A 20,861-nucleotide genomic window follows, 5' to 3' on the forward strand; every position below is an offset into this window, starting at 1 on the left:
TTTCAATCAAATACTATCATATATATAAAAAAAAATGCTTAGTTTTTATTTAATTCATATCTAGTTATTGTTCTAGTCAGTGTAATTATTATTAACACGGGTGCTCACACATTTTTGTAATGAGATTCAATAGTTTTTGCACATTTATATAATTAACAAATTTTAATGTAGTCGTGTCAAATGCAACCACATCACATAAATTGAGATTAGTATTACTGTATTAGAATAAAGAGAAACCAAAATGGAAAGAAATTAGTAAGTACCGCTAGTTTTAGTTGGTTTAGAATAATTGGTTGGGAGTAAGTAACTCTCACTCAATCCGTTACCTTAGTAAAGCTTAATTAGTTGAATCAATGGGAGTCATCCTACTATAATAATACTACCTATTTACTTCAATTCAATGAAAAATCTATTACACAAATCCGTTAATACCAGACCTAGTCAAATTATGTTTCATTTAATGTCTCAACAATGTTCATTATGAACAATAATTTCTGATTAATTTCTATGTGTGTGTGTGTTATATTAGTTGTAGCTGACAGAAAGTGAGTAAATTAAACATGGCGGATCAAAAGGAAACCGTTAGCTTGGATGATATCAAGAAGGAGAACGTTGACCTTGTACGTTTTCTTTTTTTTTTTAAATTTTTTATATGATAGTATGATTGTCATTTGCAATACAAAATGTGATTTCTTTTATCTCTTAGGTAATGTCTGAACTTCCCTGATGAAAATTCTGAGTCCGATGTATTATGTATCAAGAATGAATTTTTGTTTTTTGGGAAAAATGTATAACATGCATTGTTTTGTGTGTTATACAGGAAACAATACCAGTGGATGATGTATTTAGGATATTGGTAAGTTCCAAGGAGGGATTGGGATCTCAGGATGCAACTAAAAGGCTTCAAGTGTTTGGCCAAAACAAACTTGAGGAGAAAAAAGAGAATAAGGTCTTAAAATTTTTCGGTTTCATGTGGAATCCCTTGTCATGGGTTATGGAAATTGCTGCTATCATTGCTATTGTATTGGCAAATGGACAGCACAGGCCACCAGATTGGCAAGATTTTCTGGGAATTGTGATCTTGCTTGTCATCAACTCTACGGTTAGTTTCATCGAAGAAAATAATGCAGGCAATGCTGCAGCAGCCCTGATGGCTGGTCTTGCTCCTAAGACGAAGGTGATAAGAGATGGTAGCTGGAAGGAGATGGATGCAGCATTGTTAGTACCAGGGGATGTGATAAGCATTAAGTTGGGGGATATTGTACCGGCTGATGCTCGTCTACTTGATGGAGATCCTTTGAAGATTGATCAATCTGCTCTTACGGGTGAGTCATTACCCGTGACAAAGTACCCAGGGGAGGGAGTTTACTCTGGTTCCACATGTAAACAAGGTGAAATTGAGGCTGTTGTTATTGCAACTGGTATCAGCACCTTCTTCGGAAAAGCTGCTCATCTTGTTGATAGTACCAATAATGTTGGCCACTTCCAGAAGGTAAAAATTCTTGCAATTTTGATTGAAAAGTTGAAATGGAGCTCATCCAGCTGACTTAGATGATTTTTACAGGTGTTGACAGCAATCGGAAACTTCTGCATATGCTCTATTCTAGTTGGAATCATCATAGAAATACTGGTGATGTACCCAATTCAGCACAGGAAGTACAGAGATGGAATTGATAATCTGCTTGTTCTTCTCATTGGAGGGATTCCAATAGCCATGCCTACTGTATTATCGGTCACTATGGCTATTGGATCTCACAAATTGTCAGAACAAGGTGCCATCACTAAGAGGATGACTGCTATAGAGGAGATGGCTGGAATGGATGTTCTTTGTAGTGACAAGACAGGAACTCTTACACTAAACAAGCTTGAAGTAGACAAAAGTTTAGTCGAGGTTTGTGAATTAACATGATATTTCTTGAATTTATAGAGATAAGCCAAAGTGTATGCTAATTCAATGTCTTCTTCATTGGGAGGGATGGTACAGGTCTTCGCAAAGGATATGGACCAAGATACTGTTATTCTTCTTGGGGCCAGAGCTTCAAGGGTTGAAAACCAGGATGCTATTGATGCTTGCATAGTTGGTATGCTAGCAGATGCCAAGGAGGTAGAAAACTTGTCCATTTATGATAGGCATCATTAGCAACTTTCATCGATAGGAAGTGCATCAACTTACTTGTACCTGAAGTTGTTATTTATGTGTGCTCTGTAGGCTAGAGCTGGGATTCAAGAAGTGCACTTCCTGCCTTTTAACCCTGTTGACAAGCGTACAGCTATTACTTACATAGACACCAATGGCAATTGGCATAGGGTTAGCAAAGGTGCACCAGAACAGGTAAGCATTAGCACTTAATACTTCTTTCTGTCTATACCTGAGTTGGTACATCAATCATTTGAAATCTGTTACCAGATTGTTGATCTTTGTCGCCTAAGTGAGCATGTAAAGAGGAAAGTTCACTCCATCATTGACAAGTTTGCTGAACGTGGTCTTCGCTCTCTTGCAGTGGCTCAACAGGTGAAAAATTTAATAAAGCAAAGTCTGTAGCATTGTGTTTTTTAATTTTCTGCTTCAAACTGAAGCCAGTGGATGTATTCTTTATGAATACAGACTGTACCAGAGAAGACAAAGGAAAGTCCAGGATCGCCTTGGGTTTTTGTAGGGCTCTTGCCTCTTTTTGACCCTCCAAGGCATGATAGTGCAGAAACAATTAGGCGTGCCCTTGTCCTTGGTGTCAACGTAAAAATGATAACTGGCGATCAGCTTGCCATAGGCAAGGAGACTGGTCGTAGGCTTGGCATGGGAACAAACATGTATCCCTCTTCCTCCCTCCTGGGGCAGCACAAGGATGAAAGTATAGCTAACCTCCCTGTGGATGAACTCATCGAGATGGCTGATGGCTTTGCTGGAGTCTTTCCAGGTTACTAACTATTTCCCATACATTTCTTACTGTTGGTAAGTCATCCTCCTGACTTCTATTATTAATAATCTTTATACTTACTTGTATTTGCGTGATGTTTTGGAACTGTGTAGAGCACAAATATGAGATTGTGAAGAAGCTCCAAGAAAGAAAGCACATTTGTGGTATGACAGGAGATGGTGTGAATGACGCCCCTGCTTTGAAGAAAGCAGATATAGGCATAGCTGTGGCTGATGCTACTGATGCTGCTCGTAGTGCATCAGACATAGTTCTCACAGAGCCAGGATTAAGTGTGATAGTGAGTGCTGTTTTGACTAGCCGAGCCATATTCCAGAGGATGAAGAATTATACAATTTATGCTGTTTCCATAACCATCCGAATCGTGCTAGGCTTCATGCTCATTGCACTAATCTGGAAGTTTGATTTCTCACCTTTCATGGTTCTTATCATTGCCATTCTCAATGATGGAACCATCATGACCATATCTAAAGATAAGGTGAAGCCGTCACCCATGCCTGATTCATGGAAACTGAGAGAAATATTTGCCACTGGCATAGTTCTTGGTACTTACCTAGCCGTGATGACTGTTATCTTCTTTTGGCTTGCTCACCAGTCAAATTTCTTCAGTGTAAGTAAATTCTGCACTATTCAATTAACAAACAATATAACTGAAATGTTGCTTATCGATCCAACTTGCACTGTATTTGCAGGACAGGTTTGGTGTAAGATCGATTAGAGACAATGTACACAAACTCAATGCTGCACTGTATCTTCAAGTCAGCATTGTTAGTCAGGCACTCATTTTCGTAACTAGGTCAAGGAGTTGGTCTTACGTAGAACGACCTGGTTTCCTTCTGTTAGCTGCTTTTTTTGTAGCACAGCTGGTAAGTTGGTTAGTTTCCAGTACCAGATTAGCCGTTAGCAGTTAACACCATAGAACTTCACCTCTAATGATTTGCTCATCTTTCAGGTAGCCACCATAATTGCAGTATATGCGAACTGGGGTTTTGCCAGGATCCATGGAATTGGTTGGCGTTGGGCTGGTGTTATTTGGCTTTACAGTATTATTTTCTACATACCTCTAGATTTTCTAAAATTCGCAATCAGATACATTTTGAGTGGCAGAGCCTGGAACAGTATGATTGACAACAAGGTACTTCACACCAACAATGTTCATATCAATTAAAAATTTACCTAACATGTTATGACTTGTGACACTCTCTTCCTACTGTGCAGGTTGCTTTCACAAACAAGAAGGATTATGGTAGGGGAGAAAGAGAGGCACAATGGGCATTGGCTCAACGCACATTGCACGGACTTCACCCTCCTGATTCTTCAAAGATGTATGACAACAAAAGCTATAATGAATTGTCTGAAATAGCTGAGCATGCCAAACGTCGTGCTGAAGTTGCAAGGTACTTCTGATTGATATTTCCATATTGCAGCTTGCAGGGGTCATTTTCCAATAGCTTAACGATTTTCTAATTTCGATTCTTCTGCATTTGTTAATAGGCTAAGAGAGCTTCATACACTCAAGGGGCACGTGGAGTCAGTGGTGAAGCTCAAGGGACTTGACATTGAGACAATTCAGCAACATTACACGGTGTAGTACAGCAACCACAGTACAAAAGTCAATTGGCAAATAAAGAGTTAGAAATAAGAAATAGAAAACTGTTTCTAGGTTCCCTCTTTCCCTTCCTTACATTGCTGATTAGCAGATAGTATGTGCTCCGGGAATAATGTAGCAAACAAGGTCGGAAAGCATAGGTCTCGTAAGAGCTAGACAGTTTCCTTTTTAGCTTATACTTGTATTCTACCAGCTTTTAACTACTTTAATTGTAATCAGCCAAATTTAGAAATTGCTGCATTTCAGTTTATGCAAATGAGATTCACTTTGCTGAAATTTGTTCTCTTTTTGACAAACATGTGGTGACTCATAAGATTTGAACCAATTTTTAACAAGGATTTGAGTTGTGTACCTCTGCAGTAGCAACTCCATCCTGCATTACTTCAAGGGCATGGTTCAAAAATATCATTCCGCGCTAGGTAGTCTCCAATTAGAACAAAAGATAATGAAGAAATTAAGATAGTTTATTATCTAATCAAAAGAACGATATAGAAAGAGATAATCACAACGCAACAAGTCAACAATTTCATATATTATGGACAATTGAAAAAACCTCTTCATACACTTTAAGTCACATAGCATTAAGATTATATTCTTTCTGTTTATAAAACTAACTAACAAGGTAATTCAGTGCTTTAATCTATAACCTGCTTGATTTAGAAACCACATTGCTCCTTCAGCTGCATTCTCTGCTGCAGCTTTCTTCTTTGAATGCGGATTGCCCATACACTCTATAATTGTTGTACGAAGTCCTCTTATTTCCACAATTACCTTAAAGGTGAACCTGCATTTAGCTTCTCGATCATTTTAACAACTCATTATACGCTTAATATCTATTCGTAACTCACTACTACTATGCTATGAACCAGTGTTTTAAAATGCGAGGGCATACTTTTAAATTGGAATAGTAATAAACTTACAACTTGTGGTGATCTGGACCTTCCTCATTGCAACATTCAAATAAAGGTGCTTTCCAATGATTTACTGCACAAATCTCATACAAATGTGATTTGATGGAGCCTTGATTTTGAGTATCTGTTATAAAAATCAAACGTACTTTTTCCACTTCAAATCTATGGTCAAACGTTTTAAAATTCGTGTACAGTCAATATCTATCCACTAAGAAAAGTATTGGCAGCTTTATATTTACCTTTGCCTTTGGACTTCCCATCCATGACGGCACAAAGCGGGCGAATCGTATTCGGGTCGGGTACTGTTTCACTTCTATATTCTCCTCGAAGCCGCTGCATAAATCCTTCAGCTTCACTATATTCCAATTTGTTCCAGAAACATCCAAATTAATCTTATCATAAACTCCAATTATCATCAAATTACAAAATTATAGAGATGCTATAATTGTGTTTTTAGTGTCGATGACGAATTAGTATTAGTATATAGAGATTTTGGTGAATATTTTCTTTTTTCTTATTTTGGAGCTGTTCTAGAATTATCTTAATGGATGTTATTCGTATTTTGTGAATACTGTCAGTCATAGTGTTGGGTAAGCTAAATGAAGGTTGAATTAATTACAACAATTAATTAAAGTTAGGCTTCTATTGAATTTATTGATTTATAGCCGCAGCTTTCCCTGCAGTGTCATTGTTGATTAGTGCGTGTACGAAAGTAATATTTCGAAGATTTGACACGAGTGTGATAATGTCTGAGTAACATAAAAAAACGTACAGATACGATAGAACATTTTTTTTTTTTTTTAAAAAAAGGTTTGATAATTTTTTTGTATTTGCAGAAACTTGTTATTCTTCTGAGATGCTTTCTAAACTGGGATGCCATTGATCGAAAGACGAAAGCCTTGTGGGCGAAACTCCTGTTGATGTTTCATTGAGATCTGAAGTTTTCTGTTTTCTGTTCAGAAAATTTGTTTCTGAGGATCCGAAGCTGTTGCTTGATGATCTTGTTTCAGTACTCATAACATTATTTATACTAGCTGATTTGTTGATTTTCATCCCTGTTAATAAGCAGGTAAAGCAATTTTCATCCTGCGATTGTGAATCTCTGTTTTCTTGTCTCAGAGAAGAATAAGGAACCTCTGATTTTTTGTTTGAATTTCTATGGAACAGCCAGCAGTTAGAAAAACTGCCTTCCTGATTTTCTGTTGTGTTTTCCTTAAGACTTGATTGTTTCTGAAATTTATGAGCCGGAGAGGATTTAAAGGCGAGGGATTGAAGTCTTTTAAGGGTGCTTATAGGCACAATATAGAATTTTTGGCCAGGCATGAGAGTGGTTTCCGGTGGCAGAATGGCCCATGGTTGCTGGAAAACTGTTGGATGACAAATCCAACTTTTCGGGTTTCTGCTGATTATTTCTGATGCAAGAACAGGCCTGTCATGAAGTTCTACATGTCCTCCTGGATGAACAATTTTTACAAACATGTTTTTAGTATTACGACTGCATATCCAGTTCGAAAAGGCCATGACTTTTCAAGCATATAACCTGATTTTGTTTCCTTTTCGGAGTGCCAAGGGGATAAATACATCGAGTGAATTAATAGTTATGAGCTGGGATGGTAAATGATAAAGAGAGCATATTTTAGATGTAAACTATAAATTCCTTGGTATGGAGGTATGGATATTGACAAAGTAAATAAGTGCAGTTGGAAAGTGTATATAATGGAGTAGACCAGGTAGTATACTACAGGGGTAAATTTGGACTGATAGTACAAGTAAACGTAGACAATATCCGAAAGTAGAGAGGTAAATTTGACCCTTCGTGTTTGTGAATGAAACACGTCTGATATACCGATGATAGTCAAGTTGCTGTGACTGAAAACTTCAAAGGAAACCAGCTATTGACACTGGTTTTCCAGAAGGAGAATCTTCAAACTAGGAAGTAACAACACTGTTCTTTTGTCTTTCTTTATGTGAATGTTGTTTCACTAAAAGATACGTTACAAATTGTACCATGTGACTATCTAAGACAATGAACTGGATATTCTTTTCCCCATCCTATGACTCCAGTTGTTATTAAAGTTCAGATTCAACTGGTAGTTGAACAGTTCGAGTTACACTCAAGTGACCAGAGGTGGAGCCAAGACTAAGAGTTAGGAGGATCTAAATCGATTTTGTTTGGGGATTCTCATGCAAATACATATATTTATTTAATCTGCTAATACAAATAGGATCTACGAAAAAGCTAGTGGTTCGAATCCATGAACCCCCACCTAGCTCCGGCTCTGAGAAAATTCAATCTAGACAGCAGTTGATGAGGAAGTACCCTTCCTTAAAAGAGGATGGCATTTATCATTTTTAGAATGGCACATGCCATAATTTTTATGGTCCCAGATCCACAAAAATTGTAGGACATGCTACACATGGTTGGCATTCATGACATATATTTATCTTCTTTATTGAAGGCCAAAAAAGGTGTTTGAATTGAATGAGAGACAACATTTTAATCCTATCTGCCCAGGTATACAGAGAAATCAACACGTGAAGCTCAACAAGGTGGGGAAAAGGGGACTAAAGGGGCGGTCTATAATCGATTGCCAGCAAGAGGAAGGAGAAGTTGGAGCCTGGCCAAGCTAATCATAATAGCTATAGATGGAAAAGAAATAAAGAGAAAAGAAAAACTGTTGTATGCACAAAAATACTGGAATATTTTGTAAGCCATTCTTTACAGTAGAAGCATATTAATTCCTCTAATACATAAAACTACCATAAAAAGGCTAAAAACTTGAGGAATCTTGAAATAAAATCAGAGCTTTTGCTACCTCAAATTTACAATTATATACACACAGCATAAGTTTTCTTTTGGTGAGTGGTCCTAAAGCTAAATTCATAGCAAAAATTGCAATCAACAAATAACAAACCAAAGATGCAAAAAAGCAAGAGGAAAGGTCAAGTTGCTCATTCAATTACCAGCTTCAGTGTCTATAGTAAACTTTGAACGAAGCAGCTCATATTGTTAGGTGCTAATAGATAGTGCAGAATCCGCAATTCTCAGGGAGCCACCAAGGTCAATTGGTACAAGGGGAATGAAGGAGTGCAGGACATCTGTTATCAGTGGTCGGTAACTTGGTTCTGGTTGTACACATAGCACGGCTACAGCAGCAACCTATCAAATCATTCGTTTTGAATCCATAAGTTAAAATAGTAAAATGAAAGTAATAATTTGACAAAAGATCCGGTTGCTCTCACTTGATACAAGTGCTTCAGGTCCATTCCCTCTCTAATGACAGAATCAACAATATTAGGGAGCTTTGACCTGTCAGTTAGCTGTGGCATCGCCTGTTTGACATAAAATTACTTAACGTCAGCATCCCGTGAGCTCAAAGAGATTTTGAGCAAACATTCAAGTATGATTAGACAATCTCTTGCATAACATACCCATGTGACTATAGATTGGCATTGAGCTCCCTCTAGTTTCTCCACTGGTCTTCTCCCAAGCAAAAGCTCCAGAAGTATAATGCCGAAAGCATAGACGTCACTCTTATCAGTTAATTTCCCTGAAGTGCAGCAAAAATATAGGCAAAAATGTTTTAATTTCAGATTTCTGGTTAGGATGTTATTTCATACGAGGAGAGTGCGAAAAACAAGATTGAACATTTACATTGTTAATTTGAGAAAAAGAAAAAAACGAAATTTAGCATTCATTTGTTTTTCATTAGCATACGAAGTACTGTGGACTAGGTAAGAGCTTTTGCTTCTTCATTGGAGTATCCTTCATCTGTATCTGCAGTTTCCTTCCACTTGAACTTAATTAGCCAAAAGCTAGGTAGCACTCAACCAATATTAGTACAGAACTGAACTCTGCCTTTTGAAATAAACTTATCAGTGAATATAATTTTGGACATTAACATTTATATATCAATCTCGAGATACTAGTTAACATTTTCACTTTCCCTTTATCTTCAATGTGACAAAGAAACAAAGTTGAAGCCTTGAAGGTAAAATGGTCATCATAAAGGAGTCAAAACATTAATGTGAAGTTCAGGTGTATCTTAGAGAATCAAAGTCATCATACTAGAGAAGACATAAGAATCTCGTAAGCAAAAGAAGAGAAGCTTATCTTCTTCATATAATCTAATTGTTGATAAATCAAATATGTAGCTCTAGCAATTACATCAGAAGCTCAGTGATAATGGTGCTTCCTTGTATATGCTTTTGCAGATGGGTATATGAATTCTAGGAAAGACCAATTTCTTCTAATCTTAGAGGAGCAAAGTGAGGATAATTCTTGGGAGACACTTCTATGACACAGAACAGAAGACAAGTAAATTGGACTGTCTACTAGATGAGAAACAAATTAACATCAATGTCATCTTCATTTAGCAAATTGTGATAAAATGGGGAGTCTCACATACCATCTAAAAGGTACTCTGGAGCCACATAACCCAGAGTTCCTGAAAGCTTTATATTGCTCTTGCTCAAGTTCCATCCAGCTATAGCAAGGCCAAAATCAGAAAGCTGATCAAAGTAAAAGCTGACCGATTCAGACAAGCCAAACCATACCAAAATGTTTATAAAGGAGAAGCAATTAGTGAGATCTGTGTGATTATATCGCTAGTTTACCTTTGCATTGAAGTTGGAATCCAGTAGAACATTAGATGACTTGAGATCTCTATGGATTACAGGGGGGTTACAGCGTTCATGGAGGTATTCTAGTCCCCTGGTCAATTTCAACAGCATAATTATATCATTAACTTCCGAAAACACAGAACTGAGGGAGAAAAAAGAAAGAGGTAGCACTAATAAGTCATAACAGTACATACCTAGCCACATCCAATGCAATTTTCATGCGAAGATGCCAAGTCAAAGCTGATCCACGAGGAGGTCCTGATCAAGCAGGTCAACTCAATTATGGAAACGGAGAATAATTTAGATAGCATATATACACTTGTTCTCTTTTGTACTTTATATCAGGACAAATGGGTGGCTATTACCATGCAATTGGAATTCCAAAGATCCATTCTGCATCATCTCATACACCAGGAATTGTGCATTGCTATGAATGCAGTACCCAAGAAGCGAAATAATATTTTGGTGCTGAAATTTACTCAACATGTCCACCTCATTCTGAAATTCAATCAGGTATCTGTTTTAGAACAATATAATTATCACTATGGTTACATTCTGGTCAACATCTATCAGACTACCTCAAATTCTTTCTCAGCATCCTGATCCCCACCATGAGTTCTTTTAACAGCTGCTTGGACGTCGTCACTGAATTGAGCTTTATAAACACATCCTGATCTACCTTCTCCTATAGCATTCTTCTCATTGAAATTATCAGTTGCAGCTACTAACGACTGGTACTCGATCACAGCAACTAGTCCTTTCTTACCGACAGTTTTTAAAGAAGGGAACTTGGCCATTATAGGACCCCATGAAAGGCCCTTCACAGGCTCTACACCATAAAATTGGAACAAATAAACAATGTGCAAGCTAGGTAAAGAAAATAAAACAATTTAAACAATCAACAGAAACTCAAACCATCCTTCAAAAAGGTACTTCTTTTAATAACAAAGTTACCTCCTTTCTGATGTCCTTGTTCAACGGACTTCTTCCGTGTTTTCAGTCTGTATATCCAAAAGCAAGATATAAACAGCAGAATTCCAGCAAGGAGAGTTGAAGCAACAATAAGTGAAATCAAAATCTTCTTATTTAGATCCTGGTGGTGAACCACTTTGAACTCTGCAACTCCTGATTTGAAAAATAAAAATAGATTCAATGAGGTTGAGCTAACTAAAACTACAAAAAGAGAAATTCCCCTTTTCCATTTCCAATCTTTAGCTTATTGAAAGAAGAAAATGTGGTCCTTTTCAATTTTAAATTTTTCTTGAAAGCATCATTATGTCTGCCATCAAAAGGGTAACAAAAATTTCAAAAAAGCAAAACTACTCTGCAAATCACTTCAAAATAACAAAGAGGGAAGTAACAAATCTAAGTATCAAACTGCAAGTTCCTTCTAACTTCATCGTAAGTTAACTAATTACACCTTCAATGTATATATATACCCATCAAGAAGATCCATACAAAAAAAAAAAGAGTTTTTTTTTTTTTGCATTATTAATTACCAGGAGAAGGGGCGTCCTTATCAGAAGAAATTTGAAAAATGGGTCCTTTCTCAGTAGGAAGAACTGGATCGGCACTTGGAGGCTGTGGAGTTACATCCACTGGAGCGGACAACAAAGGAGTAACAAAAACCCAAATGGGTATAAGCAAGATGAGTAGTTTCATCTTCAAGATAACATACAAAATGATATTTCTTCAGAAAGACTCAATTTTTTTTTTGGAAAAATTGAAATGTGGGATAGTTAGTAGATGTGGTTTAAAGGGGTATCTCAGTTATGCTTTTTACCAGAAAAAAATGGAAAGAAAAGGACAAAATAATGTGGCAGATGGAAAATGAAAAAAGGGAAAAGGAAGTTTGTTTTTGTAAACCTGAAAAAGCTTAAAAGGGGAAGAGAGACACAACAATCTCGTGGCAGTTATCAAAAGTTGAAAATCCTTTCATCAGAGATTTAAGAAATTCACGTATTGTTATATTAAGTCTGTCTATGGCCTGGCTGTGGCTGGATGTATTGGAGATTGTGCTAGTGGGGTTTTGACACTATTTTGTTATGTATTGGGGATTTGTGTTTGGAAGAAGAGAGTAGTGTTAAGAGTGTCAAATTAGTGTTTAATTATGTATATTAATGATTTTTTTTAAGAGTCAAATGATTAATTTTTTTTTAGTTTTAAATTATCAATATTAAATTTGTTTGTTCAATTTAGTATATGATAAAAGAAAATGTCATTTTTCTCTAGTTAGAAGGAATTTAATTTTAAAGTTAATTTATTTATTAATGAAATAATTTATGAACATATAAGTGGTCAACGAATGTTTTAGACCACACATTTTAAAAGATTTTATTTTGTTTTGTTAATTTTATGTCAAGTAATGTTAAAATAGAGAGATTTTGACTCCGATGGTGATTAGATTGGTTAAAAAATTGGTCAAACGTATTTTTAAGTTAGTTTTTGACTTCTAAAAGTGTTTTACAAAAAGTATAAAAAATGATTTAAAAATAAATTAGAAAGTGTTTGAGATGGTTGAAAATAACTTAAAATAAACTTAAAAGTCATTTAAGTTTGATATTTTATTTTTCACTTAAAAATTACTTTTTTTAAGTCAATTCAAACGGGCTCTTAATTATTCCCTATGTTCATTTTCAATTATCATAGTTTCCTTTATGAGAGTTAAAGTACATGAGATTTTGATTAACATTTTAAAATATATTTTTTCATCACAATGATAGAAAAAAGATTGTAATTAAAGTACTTCCCATAAAATTTTCCAATATCTAAATTTTTATTTTAAAATATATATTTAATATAATCTAATATAGATTTGGAATTTAGTCAAAGTTGACTCTCAACAAAACACAACATAACAACTAAAAAGAAATTAAAAGAATGAATTTTCTATAATTTTTAAATACGTAATAACTTTACTATAAAAATAATAATTTATACTTAAAATTTATGATTATATATAATAAAATTTAACTCTCAAACATTTGAATTGAATGTATTGAACATAGGTGTGATATATTATAACAACTATCAGTCTCATTTTTATCAATAATGAATCTTTTTAAGCCAATGATATAATATTTTAAAAATTATAATATTCAAATGATATTTATATTTTGCTATACACATCATTTTGATCAATTGGACAGAAAAGATTTGACTTAAAAAAACTTTAAAATATTCAAAAGCTTTATTTTTATATCAGCAAATTTTATATCTAATTAAACTATGCAAAAGGGCCAAAAAAATATTTAAAAATACATTCATCTATCTGAGTCTAAAAATATCTTTTTTTAATTTAAATATATTATTTTATTCACCTTTTTGCTCATGTATATTCTTAAAATTAACTATCCTCTCTTTATTTTATTTTTAAAATACTTATTATATGTCATTTTTTTATTAGAGGAAATAAAAACCTTACATCTTCAACATTTTCTCCATAATTTATCCAAGTCAAAAGAACCCCAATTTTATTTTATTTTTTAAAGAAAACCTAATTGTTTTTTTGTATTTATTGCATTTTACTTTTCAAGCTTGTTTTGGATTGACGAAGAAGGGTATTGTTTTGACTTGGATAAATTATATGGAAAAAATTTAAAAGTTTCTTTAAAAACCAGAGTAGTAGTATTTTGTATTTGTTGTAGGGTTTTTAAAAATTACTTTTTGGGATCGTGAAAAAAGTATATTGTTTTAATTTGAATAAATTATGAAAAATACTTTTTAACTTTTTATAAAAATATCTATATTATTTATTGAATATTTTTTATTTTTTGTTGGATTTTGTAAAGAGAGAACCTATTTTTCCAATGACTATCTCTTTCATTTGCGGAGCGTATGTTATGTGGTTCGTGTACTCATTACATATATCTTTCTTTCTTTTTTTTCAAATTAATTGTACAATAAAAATATGACAGTATTGTTAGTTTTAAAAATATATACAAGTCAAAAAAGATGAATAGAAAAATACTTTTAGATTAAAATATAAATAAATAAGTATTTTAAATTTAAAAATAAATGAAAGACATTTTTAAATCTTCTTATAATTCAAATATATTTTTAATTTTTTTTCTGATTGAACGATGACACATGAAATAAAACGGAGTAACTATGGAAGGTACCATGTGACCATTGTGACTAATAATTTTTATTGTACACCGACTACTAAATTGGAAAGAAAAATCAAACCCCTCAACAACTTCTAGACTTATTATACATATAATAAGATAAAAAACAATCTGATTTGACAATGATAGTTCATAATTGAGCACCATTCTAGATCTAAAATACTTTAATCACTCCCCCTTTTTGGATGGATCCCATTTATTAATATTATTATTATTATTTTATATATATTAAGCTATTATATAACGCATTATTATAGCTTAAATCTACATTTAAATCCCTTTTCGTCTATTACATTATTTTAACCAAAAAATTATATGTACACAAATTATGCCTATATGAATTGGGTGGACCATATAATGAGTTTTGAGTGCAATTAATTAGATTCTACTGTAGTATAACTTATGTTACTCTAATTATAGTACAATTATTCCTTGTTATTTTTTTTTTCTGTCCAAATTGTAGCCCTGATAATTTTTTTAAATAATTTTCTCATTATACATTGAATTAATTTATTTTCCCAAAGTCTAACAAATGTATTTTAATTATTTTCTAGTGCTGTTTGTTTTATTTAATTTATTTATTTTGCTGAGATATGTATTTATTGATTACCAGTGGTAAGAGCAATTTGAATAAAGACGACAATCAGCCCTTCATAATCCCCACGAGAGTAACAGCCCAACAGTTGTTGACTGCTGGCGAATTAATTGTGGCGCTGTGTAAAATAAATAAAATATTATATTATCTTACTTGAAAATAGATTGAAAATAATTAAAACTGAATAAATTAAGAATAAAATAGACGGTAAAAAATTATAAATTATTTCAATTTATTTTAATGTGTACGTGAGCATTTTTTATTAGTTTGTATATACCCCCAATTTGTCCTTTTCAAACCTCACTTTGTGAGACTCACGGAGACATTGCTATCGTTTACATACAATAATTAGACCTTATAACTTTAACAATAATTATCAAATTCATTTACATACAATAATTAGACCTGAATAATTATGGAATGAATTTAATAGCACACTAGTTTTCTTCCTAATAATTGAGAAATTATGACATGATAAAAAGTGTAACAGTAATAACTGATGAGTAATTAAGAAACTTTGAACTCCTTTTGAGACAAGAAAAGGAACACTCAATAGAATAAAACAAAAAGAAAGAGGGGTTGAGTGTACGCATGCTCGTCGTGTATGGTGTTGTTATCACGCGCGTATCACTTATTTTGTCACCTTACTACATTGGTTTGTCAATTTTTGCATAATGTCAATGCATTTCTTACTCTATTATCTTAAGCTTCGATTCTACAAATTTCATAGATCAACTCAAAATTCAAATAGTAGAATACCTTTTCGACAGAAAACAACAACAAAAAGAAATTCCACACCCACTCACACGTATTTCTAAACTACTAGAATTTTTATAAGTTCAAAATCGAAAAAAAGTAAACACAAGCTACTCGAAGGAATTCAACGATATAAAAAATAATTTAACCATTGTATAAGTGATCCCCACAGCCACAATATACAACTTCCAACTTGTTCCAAATTTATACTTGGGCCATGAATTTGGTTTTGTTGGGCTTCTTCTGTTCATTACAAGATGGGCACGGCCTATCTAATGTCTCATCCTACAGTACAAGTACCCATTCTTCATCATAAAGATTTTCCTTACACTGTCTAGTATCATGGTAGACAAAAATGTCTATTACCTGCTCACATAAAAGTGTATTCTTTCTAACAAACGTAGACAAAAGTTTTAAGATCGAATCTCACGGCTATAATGTACATGTTTTTTTTGTGCCAATCCAATTAATTGGGCCTAACACAAAAACATGCCTGAGGGGCCTGGGCCTCTCAACACAGAATAGAGAAACAAACCAGACCAACAATAACACTTGTTTGATTGTTTGTGCTAATGGCTGTATCCTTATCGAATTATAGTAAGCCATGGTTATCCTTCTACTCTGCACAACGCCTGCATGAGAATTAAATGTAGAATTTAACATTTCTCTTTTACATTGAATCTTTTCTTTTTGGTCAGCTCTTTGCTGAAAGGATCAAGAGTGGCACATACAACAAGACACTCCATTCATTTCAATTGCCGCATTTTCTACAGCAAACTGTCCCCTGCAAATGATCATTCATCAATCATCCCTCCAACTAATCCTGCATTTGTAGTAATGTCCACCGCTCAACAACTAAATCACATTAACTCTACTCAATCATCCTTCAAAAAACACAAGCTTAACCTTGATATGCCAAAATTTAGACTCCGGTCAAGTTCACATTCCATTGATACTTGTGATGCATTAATTTACTGTTGCCCAGTTGTTGCATGGGGCGCATTTAACATATTATGTGCCACTAACAAATTTCATTTCCTCAATAAGTCTATAAATCTGTATATATATATATGAACATATATGCATGATATGATTATCAAAACGTTGTATGGAAAATGAAGGATACTTACTGAATAGTTCGAGATGAAAATTAACATTGTTATTCTGAGTTTGATAGCCTTGGTCTTGATTTCTTCAACCTTATTAGTGGAAGCTAGAAGTAGGAATAATGAAGAAGAGAAGAGGAGAAGTCGCGGTGGGGTAGGAAGAAGTAGAAGAAGCAGTGGTGGGAGAAGATCAAGAGGAAGGTCTTCGTCATCTTCGGGTTGTGATCCTTTATTTTCATACCTCTTTGGAAGTTGTGGTCAGTGGCCTTTCCCTCGTAACTCACAAAACAACCCATTTACCCAACCAATTTCCCCTTCACCCTCACCTCGCCTCCCAGCTCCGCCATACCGTCCTCCGATTGTACCATCTCCTCCACCAGCGGTTATACGGCCACCAGTTCTCCCGTCTCCACCACCTCTCATTCCTTCACCTCCAATAGTAAGCCCATCACCACCTCCGCTCGTTACGCCGTCACCACCACCGGTCGTTGCACCATCACCGCCACCTGTAGTGGCTTCTCCGCCACCAGCTTCACCACCACCACCGGTCTTCTCACCTCCACCTTTAGTTCCATCTCCGCCACCACCAATTCCACCACCACCTTTAGTTCCTTCCCCACCTCCGCCAGAACCTCCGCCATTCTTTGTCTTCCCACCACCACTAGTTGCTTCGCCACCTCCACCGGCAGAACCTGTCTTCCCTTGGTGGTCCCCTCCTGACCCAGACGACACTCCCAATTTTCCGCTATTTTCTCCTCCGCCGTTGGTACCCGATTTTCCCCTCCCAACACCTCAACCACCAGATTTTCCACCAGAAACTCCACTGGTGCCCATATTTTCTCCACCAGAACAAGATTTCCCCCCACCTACACCACTTCTCCCTATATTTTCTCCACCTCCAATTTTCACTCTTCCACCGCCGGAACAAAATTTACCTCCAGCTACACCGCTTGTCCCTATTTTTCCGCCAGCAGATGACCAGCCAGTGATTCCCGATCACCCACCAAATAGTTTTATGCCATCTCCACTGTTTCCTGATCAACCACCGACCAATTTTCTGCCTTCACCGAGTTTTCCTGATCAACCACCAAACAACTTTCTTCCGTCACCGATGTTCCCTGATCAACCACCAGTCAATTTCCTGCCATTTCCTGTAATTCCTGATCAACCACCGACCAATTTCCTGCCGTCACCTGTAATTCCTGATCAACCGCCAGAAACATTTCTCCCGTCACCGTTAGTTCCCGATCAAGCCCCGCCAGTTGCAGTAATTCCGCCATTTGAGCTTCCGCCTCAGCCGGACTCGCCACCATTCGCCTAATAGTTAATGGTTCACGTCTTCACGATCTCCATTGAATTTGAAACCGCATGTTTTTTATTTTCCTTTGGTGCATTTTTCTTTTTTCTTTTTTACTTTTTTTCTCAACTGTAGTTAAAACCCCAAATGCTACTGTAAAAGATTGCTTTTTTATTACTACTATAAATAAAAAAACTATAATTTATAAATAACAAATAACATGATCTTTTAAGTTATTAGCTGGACTTTACCTTAAGATCGATTTACATATGCTCATTTCACTTCATAAATAATGATAAGATTTAGACAATTATGTATTTTAATAGAATAAGAAACTCAGACATCACTGTAAATCTATTTAGGGTAACTTTTTTAAAATTCAATCAAATTAATTTAGATAATTATGTATTTTAATAGAATAAGAAACTCAGACATCACTGTAAATCTATTTAGCGTAACTTTTTTAAAATTCAATCAAATTAATAGAATATTGTTAGTGAAAAAATTGCGATTGAAAATTAAATGAAGAAATAAATCTTTAGGCTGAGGCATGAATATATCATTTTCTTTAAGCAGATTCAAGCCCACTGCAGCATAATCTACACCGATCCAGCAGTAATACTCTTGACGTGTCTCCTCGATGATACAACAGTCCAACAACAGTATATAACTCAAGCAACTCTGGATTAGTTGAAGAGTCCAAAGCTCCACAAAAGCACACTTTCCTTCAACATATATTACTCTCTTTTGTATAGTGATTATAGTTGAAAACTTAGAATATTTTTTATATCTCAACTCTCTCTTTCACTATACTAATCTCAATATAAACAACTCATCTTTTTCACTCTATATTTTCTTGTACTTCTCTTGTTTCTGTCCTCTCTCAACACAAATGAAAGACTACGCTGTTAATAGATGATGAATTCTTTCTTGCAATGAATAGGAGAATGTGGATAGTAAATTTGAAATGAATGGCTCAAATGTTACATAAGTTACAAGAAATAAATATAGAATGATAGATGAAATGAAGAGTTGGTGATTGCATAAGTTACTAAAAACTAATAACCATTTTCTTCCACAATTTTGGAGCATGATATTGACAAATTCGACTTGGTAATTATAGTTTTTCTTTTTCCTTCAAAATACTCCATTACTGTCACTATCCTATATGTTAAAGCTAATTCTCTATAATTTGGTATTTTTAATTTTGATATTTTTTGATTAAACTAAATAAAAAATATAATCATGTATTCGATTTTGATTTACATATACATATGTAATATATGATTGTAACTTTAATTTTTTCAATAAATATTTTAATTATATCATACTAACATCTAACACAATAATAAAACAGCCTCTCACACAATTGGTCTAGGAAACATAGAGTGACATCTTACCTCTATATTAGAGATAAAGAGATTATCTTCAATAGATCTCTCCTGCTCAAGACAAGATTAATCTATTAAAAGACATAAAAATATAGTTTCGATAAAGTTATAAATTGATTGAGGAAAAATAAACTAATGGATTCATTATATGAATTTGAACAATACTCCCCTTATAAGCTAGGCTTTGAGGTGGACTTAGCCTAGATGTCTTATATAACAGGTTACAAAACTAAGTTTATCTCTATTTGAACTCCAAACTCTGATGTCATATTTTAATACAATAGACAATAGATATTAAAAAATTACCTTACCAAATACAATAAACAATAAATATTAATAGAAATGGCCCTACTAATACTAGTAAGGCAACAAGACAAACTAGTAGGGGCACACTTCTACGTACTAATTTTCTATCTTAATTTACGTCCTTCAAACATTGCATATGTGTAAATTATTTAAAGAAAATAGAAGAAACTTTTTTGTTAGCCAACTATACATAAAAAAAAAAATGTTTCAAAGAGGATAAAATAAACAAAATTCCAAGATCTAATTAATTACTATTATACTAATACTAATCTATTTTCTAAAATAATAATAAGATTGAATAGTTTGAAAGATCCTTAAACTTGATTGACTTATTAATTATATCATTTTACTCACAATTTTATTATGTAACGATTCAAAAAAAAAACAATTATATAAATAAGAATAAATAGGTATTTAAGGGCATAATTGTCCTTTCACGTTTTAAATGAATAAATAAATAAATAAATAAAATAGATTTGTATTTATTTATTTTAAATGTTATTTGACTAATTCTTGAATTAGTCTCCTAATCCAATTAGTCCTCTCTCTCTCACGCTTCTTAACTCCCTCTCTCACGTTCTCCATCTTCCTCACATTATTTCTGCCAAAACATCAACAGTTTTCACGCTTGAAGAACTAACAAAAATTTTTAAGCAAAAGAAAAAGTAATCAAAACGTCAAGGCTAAGAGAGGTTTGTCGAGAGAGGTGTACGTTGAAGTGAATTGGGAGTGGTTTGGAGGAGTTTTCCGGGCAGCAACATTAAAGTTTGAACATCGATTAAGGTATGGGTTTCTTCTCTCTTGGTCCCTTTCCCAAGAGACCCCTTAAGGTTCAAGATATTCATTCCGAAAACTAGGGTTGTTCCCTTTTGTATGTCCTTGTCACTAGCTCCCAATGAAATTTAGGTTGGGTATGATTGCTGGTAGATTTAGATGTATATTATGTTTTCGCGATGAATATGATTATGTTTGTGTACTTGGAATCGTATGAATGACAACCATGTTTTTCTTGAAATTAAGTATGTTACGGTGAATGAGGTTCTCTATGTAATGCTCCAAAAGTTTAATGTAATATGATTGTATTTATTGTGTATTTGATGTGTATAATGGGTGTACAAGATGATGTTCATTATGATGAAGTATATAGTAATTGATTAACAATCTTTTAGCCAAACAAACCCATAAAAGATGCACTTAAAATGTGTTA

At 34.2% G+C, this 20,861-nt stretch overlaps 4 protein-coding genes and 1 long non-coding RNA gene across 6 annotated transcripts; 3 read left to right on the top strand and 2 right to left on the bottom strand.

Annotated features, from left to right (window-relative positions):
• The first annotated feature begins 244 nt into the window (after window positions 1-244).
• On the top strand, window positions 245-4,818 carry LOC107013682 (plasma membrane ATPase 4). The gene is made up of 12 exons (XM_015213553.2): window positions 245-620; window positions 821-1,492; window positions 1,565-1,891; window positions 1,985-2,104; window positions 2,210-2,332; window positions 2,408-2,512; window positions 2,606-2,915; window positions 3,029-3,543; window positions 3,626-3,799; window positions 3,886-4,068; window positions 4,152-4,330; window positions 4,428-4,818. The coding sequence occupies exons 1-12, from the start codon at window positions 561-563 to the stop codon at window positions 4,522-4,524; spliced, it is 2,865 nt and encodes a 954-aa protein (XP_015069039.1). The 5' UTR covers window positions 245-560; the 3' UTR covers window positions 4,525-4,818.
• Window positions 4,351-6,021, bottom strand: LOC107013694 (ribonuclease 3-like protein 1). Of its 2 annotated transcripts, XM_027915518.1 has the most exons (5): window positions 5,693-6,021; window positions 5,463-5,577; window positions 5,190-5,326; window positions 4,895-4,966; window positions 4,351-4,485 (listed from the first exon to the last, which is right to left on the bottom strand). In XM_027915518.1, exons 1-4 carry the CDS (start codon window positions 5,790-5,792, stop codon window positions 4,926-4,928), a joined length of 393 nt encoding a protein of 130 aa, XP_027771319.1. In that variant the 5' UTR covers window positions 5,793-6,021; the 3' UTR covers window positions 4,351-4,485; window positions 4,895-4,925. The 2 variants fall into 2 exon arrangements, with proteins under 2 accessions (XP_027771319.1, XP_015069051.1); XM_015213565.2 differs by lacking the exons at window positions 4,351-4,485; window positions 4,895-4,966 and having other exon boundaries at window positions 5,045-5,326; window positions 5,693-6,016.
• Window positions 5,930-7,501, top strand: LOC114076464. Its single transcript, XR_003577407.1, has 2 exons — window positions 5,930-6,043; window positions 6,290-7,501. It is a non-coding gene; the product is annotated as an uncharacterized LOC114076464 (long non-coding RNA).
• Window positions 7,502-8,146: 645 nt separating this feature from the next.
• Window positions 8,147-12,127, bottom strand: LOC107013686 (probable receptor-like protein kinase At1g80640). Its single transcript, XM_015213558.2, has 10 exons — window positions 11,576-12,127; window positions 11,031-11,201; window positions 10,655-10,905; window positions 10,442-10,574; window positions 10,271-10,334; window positions 10,071-10,167; window positions 9,863-9,965; window positions 8,886-9,004; window positions 8,697-8,786; window positions 8,147-8,613 (listed from the first exon to the last, which is right to left on the bottom strand). Exons 1-10 carry the CDS (start codon window positions 11,736-11,738, stop codon window positions 8,464-8,466), a joined length of 1,341 nt encoding a protein of 446 aa, XP_015069044.1. The 5' UTR covers window positions 11,739-12,127; the 3' UTR covers window positions 8,147-8,463.
• Window positions 12,128-16,137: 4,010 nt separating this feature from the next.
• Window positions 16,138-18,098, top strand: LOC107013687 (vegetative cell wall protein gp1-like). The gene has a single exon (XM_015213559.2). It carries the CDS (start codon window positions 16,698-16,700, stop codon window positions 17,979-17,981), a length of 1,284 nt encoding a protein of 427 aa, XP_015069045.1. The 5' UTR covers window positions 16,138-16,697; the 3' UTR covers window positions 17,982-18,098.
• The last annotated feature ends 2,763 nt before the right edge of the window (window positions 18,099-20,861 follow it).

This window comes from Solanum pennellii, chromosome 3 (genome assembly GCF_001406875.1).
Source record: "Solanum pennellii chromosome 3, SPENNV200".
Taxonomy (NCBI): domain Eukaryota; kingdom Viridiplantae; phylum Streptophyta; class Magnoliopsida; order Solanales; family Solanaceae; genus Solanum; species Solanum pennellii.